General features: G+C 39.1%; 1 protein-coding gene across 5 annotated transcripts in view; it reads right to left on the reverse strand.

Annotated features, from left to right (window-relative positions):
* AP3B1 (adaptor related protein complex 3 subunit beta 1) overlaps nucleotides 1-22,588 on the reverse strand; it is a 207,715-nt gene that overhangs the window by 167,041 nt on the left and 18,086 nt on the right. For all 5 annotated transcript variants that reach the window (XM_089494600.1, XM_089494591.1, XM_089494621.1 and 2 more), the window contains exons 2-4: nucleotides 8,183-8,258; nucleotides 3,667-3,741; nucleotides 1,604-1,699 (exon numbers count right to left, since the gene is read on the reverse strand). In XM_089494600.1, the coding sequence (XP_089350726.1) occupies nucleotides 1,604-1,699; nucleotides 3,667-3,741; nucleotides 8,183-8,258 (247 nt within the window). The remainder of the gene's footprint in view (nucleotides 1-1,603; nucleotides 1,700-3,666; nucleotides 3,742-8,182; nucleotides 8,259-22,588) is intronic.

A 22,588-nucleotide genomic window follows, 5' to 3' on the forward strand; every position in this document is an offset into this window, starting at 1 on the left:
GGGGTTATCAATACGCTGATGACACCCAAATAATTTTCTCTATGTCTCCGACTGATGCAGTGACCTCTCGTGGCCTGTCTGGAGTCAGTAATGGGCTGGATGAGGGAAAACCGACTCAAGCTGAATCCAGAGAAAACGGAGGTACTTGTGATAGGTTCCCCTGGTCCAGGAATGGTGGTAGTTCCACCTGTCCTGAACGGGGTCACGCTCCCTCTGAAGGACTCTGTGCGCAGTCTGGGGGTGTTTCTTGACTCGTCGCTTCACCTGACTGCTCAGGTGAATGCGACGGTCAAGAACACCTGTTATCAGCTTCGGCTTATTCGCCAGCTGCGCCCATACCTGGCCCAGAGGGACCTTGAAACGGTAGTACATGCTCTGGTAACCTCGAGATTGGATTTCTGCAACGCACTCTACATGGGGCAACCCTTATACCAAACCCGGAAGCTACAAATGGTACAGAATATGGCAGCCAGGCTGGTCACTGGAACTTCCAGGGCCAGCCATATTACACCGGTGCTTAAAGATCTGCATTGGCTGCCTATTCGCTTCCGGGCACAATATAAGGTGTTGGTGATGACCTATAAAGCCCTAAATGGCTTGGGCCCAGGATACCTGAAGGACCGCCTCTCCCCGTACATTCTGTCCCGCACCCTCAGAATATCTGGGCAGCAACTACTTAAGGTGCCAGGGGCTAGGTTGACCTCCACCGCGAGGAAGACATTTTCCATCGCCGCCCCGGCCCTTTGGAACACGCTGCCCACAGAGCTCCGCTCGGCCACCTCCCTGGCCCAATTTAGAAAGGACCTAAAAACCTTTCTATTTCAGCTTGCATTCCCCGATTAAAGTCCAGTGGGCCTCCCTTCCTCTTCTGTGGCAAAGAGGACTGGCTAACGGGGGTTTTATTCTGTTTGTGTGTAATTGTTTTTAACCCTGATGTATATGTTGTTTGATATTTTGCTGTCAACCGCCCTGATCTATGGAAGGGCGGTATAAAAATAAAAATTTTATTATTATTATTATTTATTACAATATAACAATATAACAATATCCGGCTAGTATAGGATGTTCAACAACAAAAAATAACAGTGGGGGGGAATCATCCCCCTTGGTCTTGGATCATCCTATTTTTAGCAACTATGGTTCTTGGTTCTCTTGTTTTAGATGTGCTTGAAACACTTTTCAAGCAATCTACAAGACTCTTATAAAAGATGGGAAGGAAATCTATACATTTTTTAGACAACACTTTAATGATCTGAAGAGAAACAGTGAAATAACCTAGAAGAGAAAAATTAAAGATTGCCTAGCTTGAGGGATAAAAGATTTGACAGAATACACAAATATTTTCCCTGCCTGTAACAAATAGGATTAAACAGCAGATATGCAATATACCAGATGTTCATGTAACAGTTGTTGTTTTGCAAGTAAAACTTGCTGTTAAAGCAGTTTGGGATATTATATAAAGGCAAAACAGAAAGCCTGACATCATAACAAGATGCTATGATAATCAGGTGTCAGATATTCGTCAGTTTTTTTTTCCCCTAAAGATTACTTTATGTAATGACAAAACAACTTCCAGAAAGTTCTGGTAATAGTATTTACTCACTTTCAGGGCACGCTGAAAGGTACTAATTGACAGAAGTGCCAGATCCTGCTGCTCCTCTGCATAGCGCATCAGATAAACATACACAAGCTTTTTAATCTGAAAAGCAAACGGATTCATTTAGATTAGCGTAATATGATTTAACATCATTTATATTTCATATCCATAAGGTGTGAAAGAATAATTTTGCACTTAAAATTATTTTTAAGACACTTTTATGTCCAATGTATTTCTGAAAAGTCATTCATGAGGCACAGTCATTCTGGACTCTGTGAGGCAAATATTTGTATATGAAAAGGCTTCCAAGCTCTCAAAGAGTTTCATATGTACTATGTGTTAAAGGAATTATATTTTAGTTAAGTTCCAAACAAAATGCATTTATATTAAACTAAGCACAGACAAAAACTGTTCTGACTGACCACAAGGGTATATAATGGAAACTCTGAAAAACCTTTAACTACAGCTGTGCTGTAATTGTCGCTATCAGAAGAAAGATTTTTCTGCCCATTCTGCCAAAAAGCAAGATATTAAATCACAGAAGGTTACGAGGCAGTAAATTATTTGTTGTTCTAGTATGAACAAGCAGCAATCAACATTGACAACAAGAGGCCTGTATAGTGAATGACTGCAGGTGTGCAGAGAAAGCCTCCTTTCCTTGAAACCACTCTGAGACTAGAGGCAGGAGTACTTCAGTTTCGTGACTGCACCATTCTTTTATCATTTACCTTCATTCAATGTTACAGCACTCCTCCCTTTAAAACTAATAATAACAGGGCCACATTAGAGTTGAGGAACACAGCCAGACCTGTTTAATTAGATTATCAATACAAGTATATCAAACTTCATGAGTTATTGACTAAACCTTTGATTATTTCTGTTCTATACCACCAATTGCTTTCTAGGTCACTTTTCTGCATCTTTAGGTGTATAACGAAGGCCAGGGCAATGCGCTCTTATGAAATGAATTTCAGAAAATACTTTGTCAGAAAAGACTTTACAGCAAAATGTCCTTCTCAAGTTTTGAAATCCTTCCTGGTCTGGTCATACACTCTGCAAAGAAATTCTATTTTAAAGGTAATTCTGAACAGGAATACCACCCATAATCTATATGAAGAGAGCACAATCAAATCTCCATCTTGTTAATATGTTGCCACAGAATTAAATTCATAGCATACATAAGCTTATGAGGCAGTACCTGAATATCAGCAAGATACTTTCTCAACTGCCAAAATGCCCTCTATTAAACCTTGAAGATATGCCTTTCTCCCATTTAAATAGCAAGTATACTGTGCCCTAAAATACGGTATTAAGACATATGAAACAATACTAAGCAGATCTGGTCTCATAGGGTGGATGGGAGAACACCCACATGTGAGTTACTCTGATCTCTTCAGAGGAAAAGTAAAGTACTGTAGATGGGTAGGGTTGTTAAGTTTGTTTATTTGAATGTTTCCTCTTTCTTCCAAAAGTGGGATTATGGGCAGCTTCACAGCAAACAGAATATGCCTGGCAAGATATGACTCACTTCACTCACTGAACCCAGGATGTTGGTTTAAGCTGCTATGGAGCACTTAGCTACCAGAGCTGAAGTACCCACATTTCCAACACAGTTGGAGAGCAATGTATACAAATCACTTGATTTTCCCTGGGATGAATGCAAACAGTTAATTGATCCACTGAAAAGTGAAGCAAGTAAAATACAGCTGACTGTTATAAAAAATGGGCCTGCCAAAACACTATGCAAATCTTCTGGAATACAATCATACCATCTTTTCCTTATATTCATATAGTTCTATGTATCCACTCTACATTTTAAAAAATTCAAATAGCCAAGACAAGTAGCTTAATCAGGTTGACTTTCACTGCAATCCTGTTTACCCCTCCCCCCCAAAAAAATCAAGAATATCTCACCCAATAAGTATAACATGTCATCACACTTTCATTATTGTTTAATTTGAATTAAACTGGAATGAACTCTAATGAAAAGCAATTTCATGGGACAAAGCTACGATTTTTTAAAGGTGTACTAAAAAAATTATAATGACAAATGAGATTTATTGCCATACCTCAATATTCTTACTTGCTACATTCTTCACTACAGCAGGAAACAATTCAGATGCATTTTTGCCTCTGGCGATCATCTTAAAACATAAAACATATTTTATTATAACATGCTATTTTTAAGACTAACCACTATGGATTATATCTCTTCCTGTAATCTTTTGATTTTCAGATTATTTAAAACCATTAAGAATATCCTTTCAAAAATCATTGCTAACCCACTATACAACTATATTAAAGATAATCATCAAGTCCAACTTTTGGCTAAGAAATACCTTCTAAACTGCAGAAACATATTAATAGAAGTATTTTTGGGTTGCCTTGGACATGAAAATAACATGCATCAAAAAAATGTCAACCAGAACAATGATTAACTTTCTATTCAAAACTATTGGTCACAACCAGCTTCCTTGCCAGTTTGTCCAGTTTTTAGAAGCAAAATATCCAGTCAGCTGTACTGATTTAAATATTAACATCAAAAAAATCCATAATACTTATAATTAGACTGTAACATTTAAAACATATGAAAAAAAATTTCAAGGACATTTGATATAGTCACATCACCATCCTACTAGAGTAGTGGGTACTTAAAATATCATTGAATTTAAAATATATCATGGAAATTCACATGTGTGTCTTGCATTATTTAACTGACCAACCGTAATAGCTGCAGTGTACCATGTAAATATGTATTTAGGATCTTTTAAAAGTGTATTTTGTCTCATTAAGTTATAATGATCAGTGTAAATCCTCCTTTGTTCATGGCTCATTAGCCCAATAGAACATAATGGGTCTTTCAAAGACTAAGATATCATTTAAATTTAGAGGCTTTAAACAGCCTGTGTGCTAAAAGGTTCAGTCTTTTATGTTGTACACAGGGTGGTAACAGTATTTAAGAGTGCATAAGTTTCTTTGCTGACCTGTTGCTATTCACAATAGGGCATAACATCAGCTACTATATAGCCAGAGTTGTTACAGATTACACTTTGCAAGCAGCAATATAGCTCTACACCAGGGGTAGGCAACCTGCGGCCCGCGGGCCAGATGTGGCCCGGCGAGGCCTTGGGACCGGCCCCAGCCCAGTCCTGCTGCCGATTGCCACCGGGGCCTTTGGCCTCTCACGCACAGGGGCAAAGGGAGCAATTGTCTATAGATGCCTCAGAAACATGCATTTATATTAACATTTTTTTAAAAAAATCAGCAATTTTTTTTGCGTGTCCTCCACTTTTTTTAAAAAAGTGTCCACCATTTGAAGATGTTGTCCTACATTTGTCCTGGTTTGTTTATTTATTTAAATTTTTAAATTTTATTTAATTATTTATTTTTTTGTTTCGGCCCCCCAGTTGTCTGAGGGACAGCAATCCGGCCCCCGCTCAAAAAGGTTGCCTACCCCTGCTCTACACTCTTTTATAAACTGAGAATAGAATCTTTACTGGAGTCTGTAGCTTCAATTTTGTCCCATTATAAAAGAGGCTACATCTCTTGTTATATTAAGAGTTGTCTCCAGCAGCTTATTTTCACCATGAATGTTCAATTCATTGTGTTCTTTCAAGGTCTAGCAAGACAAGCTGCTTAAACTCAAAGAGATTTAACTCATACAGTATATTCTAAAAGTAATACAGAAGACTGAAATTAATACATTAAAACAAAGTTTCTACTTTTAAAATAAACTGAGTTTCCACTTAAGCATACACAGAAGTAGATAAAAAAGTCTAAAACTGTACGGGGTAATTAAGTTATTATTTAGAAAATCTGTATGGTACAATATATGGAAAAGGAAGTCAAACAACTCATTGTATTAGGAGTCAATGGAAATATTTACTCCCAATGTATTATTTTAAAATACCAATAAAAACATTAATTAAAAAAAGCAAAAAACAAAAAACAAAAACCTCTACTAAGGCAAGGGCTGGGGTCTGGTCATAAACAGTTTCTCTGTCAAAAATGCAAGGATAGCCATGTTGAGCCTCATCCATAATGTCACCTGCCAACTATACAGACAGAAAGGGCACAGGCCCCATGACCATGAGGTTCCTAGGAAGAAAAGCCGTAACATTTTCTTCTTCATCTGCAGCAACCAAGCAATTCCTTTTGAGAAATGGGTTTGTCTCCATCCTCTGCAAAGCCATGCTAAGCAGACTGAAATGAGACTGTTATAAAGTTGTGTTACTACGTCTGCATGCAGGTTTTGTAACAGGCAAGGGTATATCAGCTAGTGCAGGAAGATAAAGAAAATTACTACAATGACCAATGGAGGGAAAAAGAAGACAACAACAGAAAGGAAAGATCAAGAACAAGATCTGGGAAATCAAAGGAAAATTCAAACCAAGGACCAGGATGCTCTATGACAACAAAAATAACATAATTCAAGACCAGGAAGGAATAAAAAGATGTTGGATGCAATACACAAAAAAGTTATATAAAAGAGATGACAACATGAAGGACACATACAATGAAAAGCCATAGGAAGATAAACCCCAAATTCTAAAAAGTGAGGTGGAATCTGCAATAAGAGAAATGGCGAAAAACAAACAGATGATATTCCAGTTGAACTGCTGCAATCCACATTGACAGAGTCAACTCTAGTGCTAACCAATATATGTCAACAGATATGGAAAACAAAATGATAGTCAAAAAATTGGAAGCCATTAATATACATCCCCATTCACAAAAAAGGAAATACAAAAGACTGTAGAAACTATAGGACCATAACAATGATCTCCAACATAATTAAAATCATGCTCAAAATTTTGCAACATAGACTCCAACTGTACATGGAGAGAGAAATCCCAGAGATTCAAGTGGGATTCAGGAAAGTAAGAGGCACCAGGGACAACATTGCAAACATACGATGGCTATGGGAGTACACCAGGGAATTCCAAATGAAAAGCAGCATGTGCTTTATAGACTATGGCAAAACCTTTGACTTCATAGATCATGAAAGGCTACAGAACACCCTTAAAGACATGGGAGTGCCAACACATCTGATAATACTGATGAAGAATCTGTACTCAGGATAAGAGGCTACTGTCAGAACAGAATATGGAGAAATAGAATGGTTCCCAATTGGCGAAGGGGTCAGACAAGGCTGTATCCTTTCATCCTATCTATTCAACTTGTATGAAGCACATATTATAAGAAAAGAAGGTCTGGACACAGAAGGAGGAGGACTGAAAATAGAAGGAAGGAATATCAACAATCTAAGATATGCAGATGACACCATAGTAATAGCATGAAACCTCACAGACCTGAAACACCTATTAAAGAAGATCAAGGAAGAAAGTGCACGCCTACTGTTGAACATAAAGAAAATAAAAATAAAGACCATGGAGAATCTACACAAATTTAACCTAGAAAATGAGGAAATAGAAATAGTAAAATAATTCTCTTATCTGGGATCAAACATTGATAGGAACAGGGACTGTAACCAAGAAAATTAACAATGGGGAGAGCAGGTATGAAAAAACTTGAAAAGATTCTAAAATGCAAAGATATACAACTGAACAAAAGGTTAGAACCACAGAACCATACAAGCCACCATGGTCCCTATTACCATACATGGATGTGAGAGCTGGACAGTTAAGAAAGAGTATAACAGGAGAATCAATTAATTTCAGATGTGGTGGTGGAGAAGAGTGTTGAGGATCCCATGGACAGACAAAAGGGCAAACAAATGGGTCCTAGAGCAGATCAAGCCAGAACTCTCCCTAGAAGCCAAGATGCTGTTATACTTTCAACACATCATAAATTTGATTCAGAACACCTTGCATATATTGCTAAAGGATTATTTTACTGTAGGCAAAAGAAACAAAAAAACATGCCTAATATTATACTGGCATCCATTTATTATTACTAATGAATTTTATAAAACAATGAAGCCTTTCTTTTAGACATGGAAACATTTCTATAGAAAATTTCCTGCAGAAAATGTAGGCACTGGAAAATCTTCCATTTCAAATGACATGGCAAAGGATATCTAGGGTTCACATTTATTGAAAAGCAGCATTTCATGCTACACAGGAAACGACTTTTAAAATTAAAGAAGAATTTCAGAAGCTGTTTGTTATAAAGCTGGGTTGAAGGTAGTTGGAGATCTACTATTCTGGTGCCCTTGGATATACTAAATTTGTTCTTGATTCCAGTTTATGGTTGAATCAAGACAATTGTTAAAGGATCCATTACAATCTGTCTCCAATATCCAAAATATATCCACAGAAATGCAATTAACATGATATCCATTATGTATAAAACCAAGGTCCTCTAGCTGGCTGGCCATATGTCAGCTTATGCAGATTGCATCTAACATGATCCACTGTGTGAGCAAGACTATATAAATAAGGTGCAGAAAAAACATTTGTTATTTTGTGGAATAAATGTGTACTGATAAAAATTAGTAAATGCACACTTAAGTCAACAGCTACTTTTTAAAGATTTACCGCTTTCAAACAAAACCTGGCAACTTAATGCAAAAATGCAACACATCCAGAGCTCCCTATTGAACAAACATTTAAGAAAACATACCCCAACAACTCTCTTCATTGCATCCAGCTTGGCAGAATCTTTGTTGCTTTCCAACATTTGCTTCAGATCTTCATTTCTATGAAAGAAAGAGAAAATGTATTGTGTAAATCAATTGTTATCGCAGTCTTGATATGGCTGATGAAGCTTTTGGGGGGCGGGGTGTTTAAGAAGTGTCTCAACATGTGTTATTATTGCATACTTTTCCACAAAGCTGTTTTCTCTCCAAAGAAAAGGGTCTGGTGGAAATTAAGGGCCCGAACAGACAGGCCAAAATAAAGCTGTTTTGGGCCACTTTAGAGGTACGCTGTTTAAATGCTGCATGCGTCCTTAAGAGGCCTGAAGCCGTGACAAAGCTGTGCTCCAGTCCTAAGGACTAGAGCACAGCTTTGACGCAGCCTCTGGCCTCTTAACATGTGTGTATCATTTAAACAGCAAACCTCCAAAGTGACCCAAAGCAGCTTTATTTTGGCCTGTCTGTTCGGGTCCTAAATTACTGGTGAGTACTTCTTCCAGAACAAATCATAGTCATGTAATGGCTATTTTGTGAATGTTATTTATTTTACAGAATGTAACTTCTTAAATTAAAAATTACAAAATCAAAATATATCAGGTTAGCATGTCCCCAGACAATGATGGCTTGATTTTTACAGTGCTTGTTAAGAAAAGGATCACCTGGCTCACTACGGAAATTATGTAGGTAACTGTGGTAATCTCCTTCTTCGGTACAAATAGCTGTAGTCGAACCTATGCAAGAAAGAACTACAGAAAGAACACTGAAGGTACTGTCTAACACAGTTAAGATGAATAAACAAACAGTCTCATATTCAGAATAAAATACACTATAGGAGAAGTGGCAGAAGGGAGTGGGAAAAGGTTGCAAAGTCATTCTTCAGAGGAGGAAGAATCATAGAATCATAGAGTTGGAAGAGACCGCAAAGGCCATCCAGTCCAACCCCATTCTGCCATGCAGGAAATCCCAATCAAAGCATCCCCGACAGATGGCCATCCAGCCTCTGCTTGAAGACCTCCAAGGAAGGAGACTCCACTACACTCCGAGGGAGTTTGCTCCACTGTCAAACAGCCCTTACTGTCAGGAAGTTCCTCCTAATGTTGAGGTGGAATCTCTTTTTCTGTAGCTTGCATCCATTGCTCCGGGTCCTAGTCTCTGGAGCAGCAGAAAACAAGCTTGCTCCCTCCTCAATATGACATCCCTTCAAATATTTAAACAGGGCTATCATATCACCTCTTAACCTTCTTTTCTCCAGGCTAAACATCCCCAGCTCCCTAAGGCGTTCCTCATAGGGCATGGTTTCCAGACCTTTCACCATTTTAGTCGCCCTCCTTTGGACACGCTCCAGTTTCTCACTGTTCTTTTTGAATTGTGGTGCCCAGAACTGGGCACAATATTCCAGGTGAGGCCTGACCAAAGCAGAATATAGTGGCACTATCACTTCCCTTGATCTAAACACTATACTTTTATTGATGCAGCCTAAAATCGCATTGGCCTTGTTAGCTGCCACATCACACTGTTGACTCATGTTCAACTTGTGGTCTACTTGTACTCCTAGATCCCTTTCACATATTGTCTCCTTAAGCCAGGTGTCCCCCATCCTATATCTGTGCGTTTCATTTTTCTGCCCGAAGTGCAGTACCTTACATTTCTCCCTGTTGAAGTTCATTTTGTTAGTTGTGGCCCAGCTTTCTAGTCTATTCAGGTCATTTTGAATTTTGATCCTGTCCTCTGGAGTATTAGCTATTCCCCTAATTGGGTGTCATCTGCAAATTTGATAAGTATGCTCCCAATTCTGTCATCCAAGTCATTGATAAAGATGTTGAACAGTACTGACCCCAGGACAGAGCCCTGTGGGACCCCACTGGTCACTTCTCTCCAGGATGAAAAGGAGCCATTGTTGAGCACCCTTTGGGTTCAGGCAGTCAGCCAATTACAAATCCATGTAACAGTTGTCTTGTCTAGCCCACATTTCACTAGCTTGTTTGCAAGAATGTCATGGGGAACTTTGTCAAAGGCCTTACTGAAATCAAGATATATTATATCGACAGCATTCCCTTCATCTAACAAGCTGGTAACTTTATCAAAGAATGAGATAAGATTTGTCTGGCATGACTTCTTTGTGACTTTTTGTGATTGTGGCATTGCTTTCTAAATGTTCACATACTCTCTTTTTAATGATCTGCTCCAGAATCTTTCCTGGTATTGATGTCAGACTAACTGGACGATAATTGTTTGGATCCTCTTTTTTCCCCCTTTTTGAAGATGGGGACAACGTTTGCCCCCCTCCAGTCTGCTGGCACCTCTCCTGTTCTCCAAGAGTTTTCAAAATTATTGCCAATGGCTCCGATATTACATTTGCCAGCCATACCCCTCTTAGAATACAGTATGATCCAAAGCATTATTAAGCAGCAACCCTATAAATGTATTATGAATATATTAACTGAAGATGTCCCAACTCAAACCCATTTCTCATTGCATACACAAACATTTTTATTTAGTAGTATTGTCTTTTCTAATGAATCATGCCTTCTCATGATGTTGCCAAAGTACGTCAACCTCAGTTTCATCATCTTGGCTTTCAGGGAGAGTTCAGGCTTGATTTGTTCAAGGATCCCCCCCTTTTTTCTTTTCTTTTTGTTTTTTAAAAATAAAAATAATAAAATTTATTTATATCCCACCCCTCTATAAGATGCAATCGAGGCAGCTTACAAAGATTAAAAAACATATATTCCAAAACCCTCAATCCCCCCTCTTAAAATACAAGTAAACGATGTAAGAATTAAAACATACATAAAAATAAAATTAATTTTAAAAATATTTTGGCTGTCCACAGTATCTTCAGCATTCTTCTCCAGCACCATGACTCAAATGAATGGATTTTCTTACTGTCCTCTTTCTTCACTGTCCAACTCACATCCGTATATACCCCACTCGGTCTTCTAGGATGAGTTGAGTCTGTGCTGCAGAATTTTGAGCATAATTTTGCTTGTGTAAGAAATTAATGCTATGATCCTATAGCTGCTGCACTCTTTTGTGTCTCCTCTTTTGTGGATTGAAATGTATATTGAGGTGTTTCCAATCTGTCCACCATTGCTTTGTTTTCCATAATTACTGGCACATTTTAGCTAATTAGAGTTAATTCTGACTGTGTAGATTGTAGCAATTCAACTGGAATATCATCTATTCTTGGTAATTTATTCTTCCCAATTTCTCTTAGTGCAGCTTCCACCTCACTTTGTAGAATTTGGGGTTCATTTTCATATGGCTCTCCATTTTATGTGTAACTCATTTTATCATCTCTTTCATATAGCTCCTCTGTGTATTGCTTTTACTGTTTTTTTATATATCTTCTTGATCATGTAGTATGTTCTTATTCTTATTGTAGAGTATCCCCACCCTTAGTTTCTACTTCCCTCCGTGTTCCGGATCTTCTGAACATATCTCTGATTCTTCTGTTGTTGTTGTTGTTGTTCAGGGACGTAGCCGGGGGGGGTTGTTGGGGTCCGGACCCCCCCTTCCATTAGAAAAATGAATGGTGTGTGCTGCTGCGCCACTGCACTCAAGCCCCATTATAATGGTGACACTTAGTCTGGACACCCCCTTCCCAAAATCCTAGCTACGTCCCTGTGTTGTTGTTGTCGTTGTCTTCTATTTCTCTTCATTGATTATTATAGTAGTTCTCTTTGTCTTTGCACACTAGTCACTGAAAGGTTGCATTCATGGTTCTGATTTTATTCCCATCCCTCTTTATTCTTGCTTCTCAACTTTCTTTTACTGTTTCAAGTGTTCTGTCTGTTATCCATTCTTCTTTCTCTTTCTTTTTGACCACTGATAGTGTTTTTCTGCATTCTTGCTTGACTATGGCCCTGGCTTCTGACTATAGTTCTTCTGATTCCCAGTCAATTAAGCTTATTAACACAAATCTACTTGTTACAGTTTCTGCAAAAGCTTTTGAAATGTTATTCAGATAATATTTTGGTATGCTTTTTTGCTTTTTTTCCCTCCAGCTTTCTTCTAACTTTCGATATAAGTAGTTCCTGATCTGTGCCACTGACAGCACCTGGTCGAGTTCTGACCACAAGAATGGAACTTCTCCATCTTTTATTTTCAATTCTGTAGTCTATCTGATTATTTTATTGACTTTCTGATATCCAGGTGTATAGTCTTCTCTCTAGTTGTATGACGGTATCTGCAATGAATACATCATTGGCCTCACAAAATTATATCAGTTGCTTGCCTGCTTCATTTTCTGTACCTAGTTCAAATCTACCTACAGTTTTTTATTCTTTGCTTCCCACTTGACCACTCCAGTCACTTATTATTAGCAAGCAATCCTGTTTTGAAGTGCTGTCAATCCTTTCCTGGACTCCATCATATAATTTCTCAATTTCTTCTTCCTCTGCCTTCATGGGTGATGCATATTTGTGGATGATAGTAATGTTTATAGGTTTTTCCTGACGTTTTATTCACATGATTCAGTCTGACTTTGCATTGTATCCTTTCACTGATCTTACAACATCTCTCCTCACTATTACTGCCACCCTATTTCGTCTTGTCACTTCATTTCCTGAGTAGAACACTTCATGATTGTCAGTCTCAAAATGTCCCATTCCTGTCCATTTTAACTTACTCACCTCTAGTATTGCTACGTTAATACATTTCATTTTTACTATATCTAGCTTTCCTTGGATTATGTCTCTCACGTTCAATGTTCCTATAATACATGTAGTACAACTCTGAACCTTGTTTACATTGTTGTAAATGTCTACTGTTTCCTTTCCCAACTTTTTAAATTATGTTGTTCCGTTTGTCATGTCTCTATGATTGCCCTCTTATTCTCCATTTTAACTGTTTGTGCTCAGGTTCTACCTTTTGATTCATTTTGTATTGCCTTGTCATTTTCTTGGTGAGAGGGTTTCACAAGGAAGCTCACCTTTGCCTCCCTTTGCACAGTACTAACATTCATTAGCTATGGTGCCACTGCTATCATCTGTAAAATCAATGACATCCACCACTACAGCTGCTCCCAGTAATTGTTTGTCTCCTGTTACTTTATACAGTTTTATACTAGGCTAGGTTGTTCCCCTTTCTATTCCCTTCAAGCTCTCTTCCTTCCTCTCTGTTGAGCCCACCGCAGATTATTCCTCTCAGATCCTCCTCCTTTTTCCTTTCAAATCTTCCCCCCTCAAGCTGGTCAAGTCCCCTCTCAGCCATCCTTCCTTAGGACCTTTCAAAATCTGCCCCCTTTGTGCCCACTCCCAATTAACTTTCTGTTTCAGGGTGGTTGCAGCTACCAGGTCCTTCTGGGCTACTCCTGGCCCTGAGGACCGCCTCCTCTGGCTTCTCAGTTGGGCCATTATACTTCTTGGTGGCATCAGCAGCATGGTAGCTTTCTGTCCAGACTCCACTCAGTCCTGCCACCCGACTCCATACAACTTGTTGCATTTTAACTTTATACTGAAAAACCCTAACACATATTGTATTAATTATATGGAAATTTGAGTAGCTCCACACAGGACAAAAAGTATTTATAGTAAAAAATACTTCTAGTAAAAATAATTTTACTTCTAACATAAGCACTCATCTACACAAAAATGGAAATTCAATCTAGGCCCCATTTCAACACAGAAATCAATACAGATACAGGTTGAGTATTCCTTTTCTGAAAAGCTTATGACCAAAAGCATTTTGGAGTTGGGATTTTTTTTCAGATTTTGTAACACAGAATTAGTGAAGTACATATCTGCGAGCCGCCTAGAATCCCTCCTGGGAGACATTCAGCACACAAATGAAATAAATAAAATAAATATCTGTACTATACAGTGGACCCTTGTTATACGCTGGAGTTTGGTTCCAAGATCCCCCGTGTATAACAAAATTCATGTATGCTCAAGTCCCATTAAATATAATGACATAGCAAAATGGTGTCCCTAATAAAAAATGGAAAATCAAGGTAAATTTATACTTTTTTGGAACATTTTCAAACCGTGTATGCTTGAATCCGTGTATAAAAAATCCGTGTATAAGAAGGGCCGACTGTATTTGTGAGGCTGGAGAAAGATGGAAGGCTGGAGGGAGGCATGAAGATCTGTGAAACAGAGGAAAGTATGGATCTGCACAGAACACTATGCTTGGATTCCTGCCATTTCACAGATCCTCAGTCTCTCAAGTCTTAGATATTTTTGCTGTCAGCGGCCTGCTTCTCCCTTTGAGGTGATAGCACTCCCGCTCATTCACAAGGCTAAAGAGAAGCCAAGAGGGGATCTGACCAGATCTGAGAAATGAACAAGCAGAAGCACCGCAATAGAGTAGAACCAGGCAGCTGGCAGGAAAAAAATCAGATATTGGAGGTTTTTAGATTTCTGGATTGGGGTGCTAAACATGTATAAGCATCCTGAGGACATGTTCTTGTAAATAAAAAGTAGTTATCTTTCAGCACACAATGCAATACAATGTGCAATACTACTACACCAGTAAATCTCAGTAAAACCCCTGTATATTAGGTTAGAAATTTATGACTCTCCAGATGCTGCATAACTACAACTCTTCTTAGCTGTCTTCAGTAGCCAATGGAGGAGAGGAAATGAACTCTAAGAACACGTGGATGGCCCAAAGCTGCCCATCCCCACTCTGTTCACATCTAGTTAGGTTACTACAATATACGCTATGTTCGACTCTCTTGTAGTCAATTTGAGTTTCCCCATTGCTGCTGTGTACTATTCACAGCATTATATAAGTTAGTCATTTGCATCTCAGTTATATGAAAAGCAGTCATCACAAGAAAGAAGCACAAGAACAAATCTATCAGTAATAATACTCACAAAATGAGTCCTTCCTCAAATGGCTGGGCAGTAGTATTAGTAATATTGCTCTCTTCTGTACTAGGCTCGGCTTTTAGGGTAACTTGAAGGGTCTCTGCTTTTTCGAGAATATTGCAAGCAGCACCACTGATTTTACCGAAGAAAGATTCTTTTTCCATTTTTCCACACATAGAATAGAGACGTTAGCACTCTTGTAATGAGGCTTACTTATCAGTATCAAGATTGTAACATAGTTTCAAAACTTATGATGTAGGATAACCACTCCCTCTGTACTATATCAAAGGTCACTTCCTTACAGAAACACATTTAATTAGCCAACTTCAACAAACAATGATAACCAGCAAATACTTTTTGTCCTTTATTATAATGCTTTCTTGGTTAGAGTCTTAAGAATCATTATGAAGCATTACCAGGAATTCTATACTGTCATAAAAATGAACTCTCATACAACAGCTCTCTCAACGTAATTGATGCTGCATTCTAAAAATCAATTTGAAATCATGAAATTTACACACAATTTAACAGACTTTAGGAAAGCTGCTTTTTTATACATGGGGAACTTTATCAGTTTCTGGAGGTGGCTTTGGGTTGGATCAAGGCAAACAAACTGAAGATTAATCTAGGTAAAATTGAGATTATGTGGTATATGAAAACTGACCAATTTGATACCCTACTAAATTTAAGGTTCTCCTAGACTCAGGCTATCTGCAGAAGTTCAAGTTGTCATGTTGGCTAGGAGTACTTACTGTCAATGCAGACTTGTATGCCATTTGTAAGCCTCTCCAGAAATGGTGGGCCTAAGTTCAGTCAGCTATCCACAAATGATATCTAGTCTAGATAACTGTAACCCATCCACAAGGGGGTACTTTGAATATGGTTCAGAAACAACTAATGTGACATCAACTGGATATAAGTGGTGACAGGTTGGTTGGAGTATGTGACATAAACTGAACTTCCTTATCCATAGATTCTGCATCCATAGATTTCATCACCAAAAAGCTTGAAAATATTCCAGGAAAATATCCAAAAAACAAATCTTGATTTTGCCATTTTTATAAGGGACACCAGTGTATATAATGGGACTTGAGCATCCACTGACTCTGGTATCCACAGGGGTACTTAGAACCAAGCCCCAGAAGATACCAAGGGCCCACTGTATAATAGTTGTAAGTGCATTTTCCACTCCAGTTCAAGAAATTGGTATTGCCCTTTAAACCTGTAAACCAGATATGGACAAAACATTTTCCCCCTCTCTTTCTGCAGGCAGCTCTCCCTAGACTCTCCTTTCTTTTCCTGTTAAAAAAAAAAAAAGGGGGGGGTCAACTACTTCTCAGTTGTAGGGGTCTCTGCATTGTTTAACACAAAAAAGATTTTTCCCAAAACCAGAAATGGACTCTTGCCATACAGGGTGCGTGTGCATGACGCAAACACGACACGTCTGCACCTCCAGGCTCTACACTTCCATAATGGAGGCGCCATTGGTGCACTGATGACGACATCCGCACACAACAAGAAGAACCCATTTTTTCTGGGTTCTTATTGGTCCGGAGGGACACCGCACGGTTTGGCTGCTGCGGCGTCCCTCCAGAGGAAAACTGGGTGCCTCCAGCCCACCTTTTCAGGGCAGTATGTACCACGCCTAAGTCACTTTTTTAAAATTGCCATTGCTGATTATTCATTACTTTTATAGGCTGCATCTGCACTGCAAAATTAATGCAGTTTTATATCACTTTAATTGGCACGGATCTAGCCTACGGACCACTGGGATTTGCAGTTTGTTGCAGCACCAGAGCTTTCTGACAGAGCAGGATAAGTATCTCATAAAATTACAAATCCCAGAATTTTATAGCACTGAGCCATGGCAAATAAAGGAATGTCAAACTGCATTATTTCTGATAGTGATCTGGGGTTTTTCCACGTTCTGGCTACGCTTTTTTGGTGTGTTTTCTATGCTAGGAAACACCTTTTAGGCTATGCCCTAAAAGGTAGCAGCCTAAAAATAACAAGAAGTCTGACTGTTAAAGTAAATTTTGTAACTAGTTAAAGTAGTTTTCAAACAAAATAAAGCTAAATAATATAGAAAGGCTGGTTTACACAATGACTGGATGATCAGAGTATAAAGAAAGCAAATGTGATAACTCTGAATATAAACTACAGATTTGAGATTGAGAGAATTCGAACTCCCAATCCTCCTTACTGTCTGCATTATCTTGGGCAAGAGTGGCTCAATGCAGAAGCAAGACTGCTGATCTGTTAACCTTGGTTAAGAGACAATTTGCAGACTACGGTCTCCTTACCTAATTTAATTTACATACATTCTGTAAATGTAATTAACACTAGCCAAGACCTCATCTGTAAATTCAAAAACTTGGCTATAATTTAATCCTGGTTTGCAGTAATCATAGTTAGCACCAACGCATATTAATTATGATTAAAAGACTAGAAGTTCTCTAGTCTGCCTTGGTAAACTTGTAAATAATACCTAAATGAAAGTAGGCTAAAATGTACATACAGGCTACATTCTAGAACAGAAAGACTGACATCTATCAAATTAAGATTACAAGAATGTTACAGAATGTTATTAATCTGGTTTTCATCTTTTGCTTGTTTAATCTCATTTTAACTTTTGCATATTCAACATTTTAACAGTGGGGTTTTTTTATTTCTTGTAAGCCATTTTGCTTTTCCTGAACTGGGAAAAGGCGGGATAATAATAATAATAATAATAATAATAATAATAATAATTCTTTTCCAGCACAAGGTATCTTCCCAGTGATAGCATTGCAATAGCAGTATTATTTACATCCACAACAGAGACTACACTACAAATAAATCTCGCATAATTGCAACTGGTGTTTAATCAAAGCACTTTTACATAAAACCTTTTATTTTTCTGTAAAAGTATAACTCTTTTGTAACATAATGATTAATGGCTTTTTTGTCTATTATGTGCTGCAGCATGTGCGTGTTTGTAGTCCGCACAGAATGGGTATAAAACATTTCGAGGCTCAAAACACAATTTCTGTCTTCACTTTATACCATAACTGTTTGACTGACATCTTGTGGTGTAATTTCATATTACGGCATTATATATTATATATTAAGCACACTATCAAATTTGTTTCCTTTTATTTATGGTATTTTACGCCATCTTTCTAAAATCTAAAGGAAGTCTTCAAATGTTAAAACAAACAGTAACAAACAATAATAATTAAAAGTACGACATATCCTTAACAACATTCTGCTGAAATATTTTTTCAGTGAACAGCATTTCCTTATCACTTCTTATACTGCAGAAAAGGGCTGCAGAAAGCCTCTGATGTAGAACAGAGCTCCCAGCCAGGTTCATAGGGAAGAGACAGCTCTTAGGATACTCAATTCTAGGTCATTTAAGGCTTTAAAAATCAAAGTTATTTGGAAACAGAGAAGTTCATAAACGTAGGGGGTGTTCCCACTTGGCAGATAAAATGGATTAATTGGCGCGATTCTGATTCGGATTATTTTCCGGGAATAATTTGATTTTTTCTATCGTTTCCATTACGAAAAGGGGCAAATTACCTCGATTCATTTAGACCCCGTTTTCGTTCCCATTTATTTTAAATTGTTTTATTTTAAAGCGGATTAATTTGCTCCCCATTCCCATTTGTGTCTGCAAGCTGTCAATCAAGCGCATAGGCTTCAGATGTCACAAGTCTTGTGTTTGTTTGTTTTTTAGTGGGGCAGCCGATGAAAATCGGTTGCATCCAAGACTCTTCTGTTGTGTCTCCCCAGACTAGAAGGAGCCTCTATTCATCCTAAACCCCTTGCTCTTCTGTGTCTCCCCATATTAACTGCCATAACTCAGTGCTAGGGAATCCTGGGAACGGTAGTTTATTATGGCACCAGCACTCTCTGGCAGAGGAGGATAAATGTCTCACAAACACAACAGTTCCCATAATTCCTCAGTACTGAGCCAGGGCAGGTTAAGAGGTCTCAAACTGTATTATATCTACAGTGGGTTTTGAACCACAGATGAGGTTTTTTTTTCATAAATTAAAAAAGTTACTTTATAATTTACTTTAGAAATATATATATATATACACACACATACACACACACAAAAATATAAAACCTACTGTTTCAGTGGAGAGAGTCTCTGCATCCAAAGTCCAGGGTTGGAAAATATATATATATGTGTGTGTGTGTGTGTGTGTGTACACACACACACAAATATAAAACCTACTGTTTCAGTGGGGAGAGACTCTGCATCCAAAGCCCAGAGTTGGAATACACACATACACGCACACACACACACACACACACAAATATAAAACCTACTGTTTCAGTGGAGACAGACTCTGCATTCAAAGCTCAGGCTTGGCAAATCGGATCAAGGGGGAAAGGCAGCGGGCTTCAGTGGGGAGAGACTTTTTGGGGAAGAGAGAAGAGAAGGCTCGATCCCCCCCTCAGATCCCTGGGTGTCAAGGCTCTCCTGTGTCTTCCCATAGTTCCCCTGGGAAAGAGAGAAGTAGCCTCCATTCCCCCTAATCCCTTTGCCTGCCCCATTGCTCCCTGGGCTGTCTGGGGGGCGATCAAGCAGGCATGTCCTGCAAAGCCCATCTGCTGCTCAGGTGCTCAAGCAGAGGCAAAAAAAGAAAAAAAATAATAGTTTAAAATGATGTTCAATGGCTCTCCTCACACATCGGTCTATGAATGTGGAGCAGAGGAGAGGTTGCAATCCACCAGGGTAAAAGCTATGCGAATGGAAGAAAATGGCGCTGGCAATGCAGAAAGAGAACAAAGAGGGTGACACCCCCAGGCCAGCCCCTTGAGCGCTGCTCCTCCCATCTCCAGGTTCCCGAATCAGACACCCTTGTCATTCCCATTCGGATACCACGAATCGGACCCCGGGAGCAAAAATAATCCACTTTAAAACCTACTGTTTTTTTAAAGCGATTTATAGGCATATAATCCTGATTATACAATAAAACCCGAATCAGATTCGAAACTGAATGGGAACGATTCCGGGGCAATGGGGATCAGATTTGGGGTTAAATGAGAATTATGCCCCTTTAATTCGCATCCTAATTCAGGTTTTAGGCCAGTGGGAACGCCACCAATTTCTAGCTGTAGTCAAACTTTTTGTCATCATAATCCAACATGAGTTTCCAAACTGTCTAGAAGGAAATCCAACATAGGTTCAAAACACACTGCAGAAATAATCCCATTTGATATGGTTTTAATTGCCTTGGCTCAATACTAGGGAACCCTGGAAACTGTAGTTTATTGTGGCACCAGAGCTCTCTGACAGAAAAGGCTATATGTCTCACAAAACTAGTTTCTGGAATTCCACAGCATTAAGCCAAGACAGTTAAACCCATATCAAATGGGATTATTTCTGATGTTATCTGTGTTTTGGACAACAGATAACATCACAATAATCCAAGTGGAAGCAACTAGAGCAGTGGCAGGCAAGATGTCTCCATCCAGATTTCGTTGGATTGCAACTGCATCCTTCATCATTGACTATGCTCACAAGGGGAACCACAGGCTGCCCATCCTTGGATGCTATAAAAAGCATGAAACCAGGTCTAGCCTTGCCAGTAAAAGGCGAAGTTGATGTGAATGAGAAAGTTGGAAAAATGTAGTCTTTTCACCACAGTCATTTAAGCATGAAGTACATCTAATGCCAGGGATACATATATTGTATAAAGGAATGTAATCCTGGCCTAGAGATGTAAAGTCTTGGAAAACTGTGAAGTAGTAGTAACTGATTTTTCCAAGAACAAATTTTTACATTTTGAATTTTTACAGCGGGGAAACTTGAAACCTTTGGGGCATGGAGAACAACATTTCTGCTGAAATATGTTCTCCATAGAAATAAGTGAGTTATTTTCAAAATAAAGCTTTACTCATTCAAAAATGCCAGAAACTAAATATTATAAAGATTTTTATGTAATTAAATAATTATAATCCTTATGCACCCTGAAGACCTGTGCAACAGTCAGATCTAAGATTAATTTCCGCATCTAGCAGGTGCTGAGTCATACAAAAGTACCTTGATTGCTTGTGATGATAACAATGATAATTAATAAAGGAGTTCAATATTTTCAGTGTCAAATATCTGAAAGACCATCTTCTCTCACATGAGTCTGCCCAAAAACTGATTGAGATCTGCAGCGGAGGACTTGTTGCTTATTCCAATACCTCACAAGGTTTGTGTACACATGTAGCAGGTATTTCTCTGTAGCAGGATACCAATTAATGAGCTCCTTACCAAGAGAATTTAGGTTGGTTCCATCTGTATTTAGCTCCAAGCTTTGCTATTTGAAACCGCCCTGCCTATTTTAAATGTCTGTTGAAGCATTTGATTTAGGGAATGTTTTACACTGTTTTTAAATCATAGAATTGGAAAACACCACAAATGCCTACCATGCAGGAATACAGAATCAAAGCACTCTGGCAGATGGACATCCTTTCTCTGTGTAAAAGCCTCCAAAGGAGGGACTCCGCCACACTCCGAGGAAATGTGTTCCACTGTTGAACAGCTCTTACCATCAGGAAATTCTTCTTAATGTTGAGGTAGAATCTCTTCTCCTATAGCTTGAATCCACTGCTCTGTGGAGCAGTGGATTCAAGAAAACAAGCTTGCTCAATCTTCAATATGACATTCCTTTAAATACCGTATTTTCCGGCATATAAGACGACTGGGTGTATAAGACAACCCCCAACTTTTCTTGTTAAAATATAGAGTTTGGGATTTACTCGCTGTATAAGACCACCCCTCATCCAAATCCAAGGAGGGAGCAGGCCAGTGGTGCTCGCGTCGGCCGCGCTCCCTTGCGACTTCTGCGGAAGCCTCGGCCTGGAAGGAGGGAGCAGCCCGGCCACAGTCGCGGCGATCGCAGTGGCCACGTGCTCCTTCCAGGCCTCTGCGGAGGCCTCGGCCTCCTCAGAGGCCAGGAAGGAGGGAGCAGCCCGGCGGCAATCGCGGTGGCCACTCGCTCCTTCCAGGCCCCTGCGGAGGCCTCGGCCTCCTCCGAAGCCCGGAAGGAGGAAGCAGCCCGGCTGCAATTGTGGAGGCCTGAGCCTGGGAAGGTGGGAGCAGGCCGGGGCTTAACCCGGCATACAAGACGACACCCAACTTTGAAGAACATTTTCATGGGTTAAAAAGTCGTCTTGTACGGTGGAAAATACGGTATTTAAACATAGCTATCATGTCACTGCTAACCCTTCTCCAGGCTAAATATACCCAGCTTCCTAAGCCACTCCTCATAGGGCAAGATATCCAAACCTTCCACCATTTTTGTCACCCTCCTCTGGACACAACTCCAGCTTGTGAAAACTTTTCTTGAATTGTGGTGCCCAGAACTTGATACAATATTCCAGGTGAGGTCTGATCAAAGCAGAATAGAGTGATACTATAACTTCCCTTGATCTAGACACTATAGTCTATTGAGGCGGCCTACAACTGCATTGGCTTTCTTAGCTGCCACATCACATTGCTGACCCATGTTCAGCCTGTGGCCAACTAAGACTCCTAGATCTTTTTTGCATGTACTGCCTTCAAGCCTTGTATCACTATAGATATGC

Source organism: Sceloporus occidentalis, unplaced genomic scaffold (genome assembly GCF_023333645.1).
Source record: "Sceloporus occidentalis isolate IW3139 unplaced genomic scaffold, rSceOcc1.0.p SCAF_1, whole genome shotgun sequence".
NCBI lineage: Eukaryota > Metazoa > Chordata > Lepidosauria > Squamata > Phrynosomatidae > Sceloporus > Sceloporus occidentalis.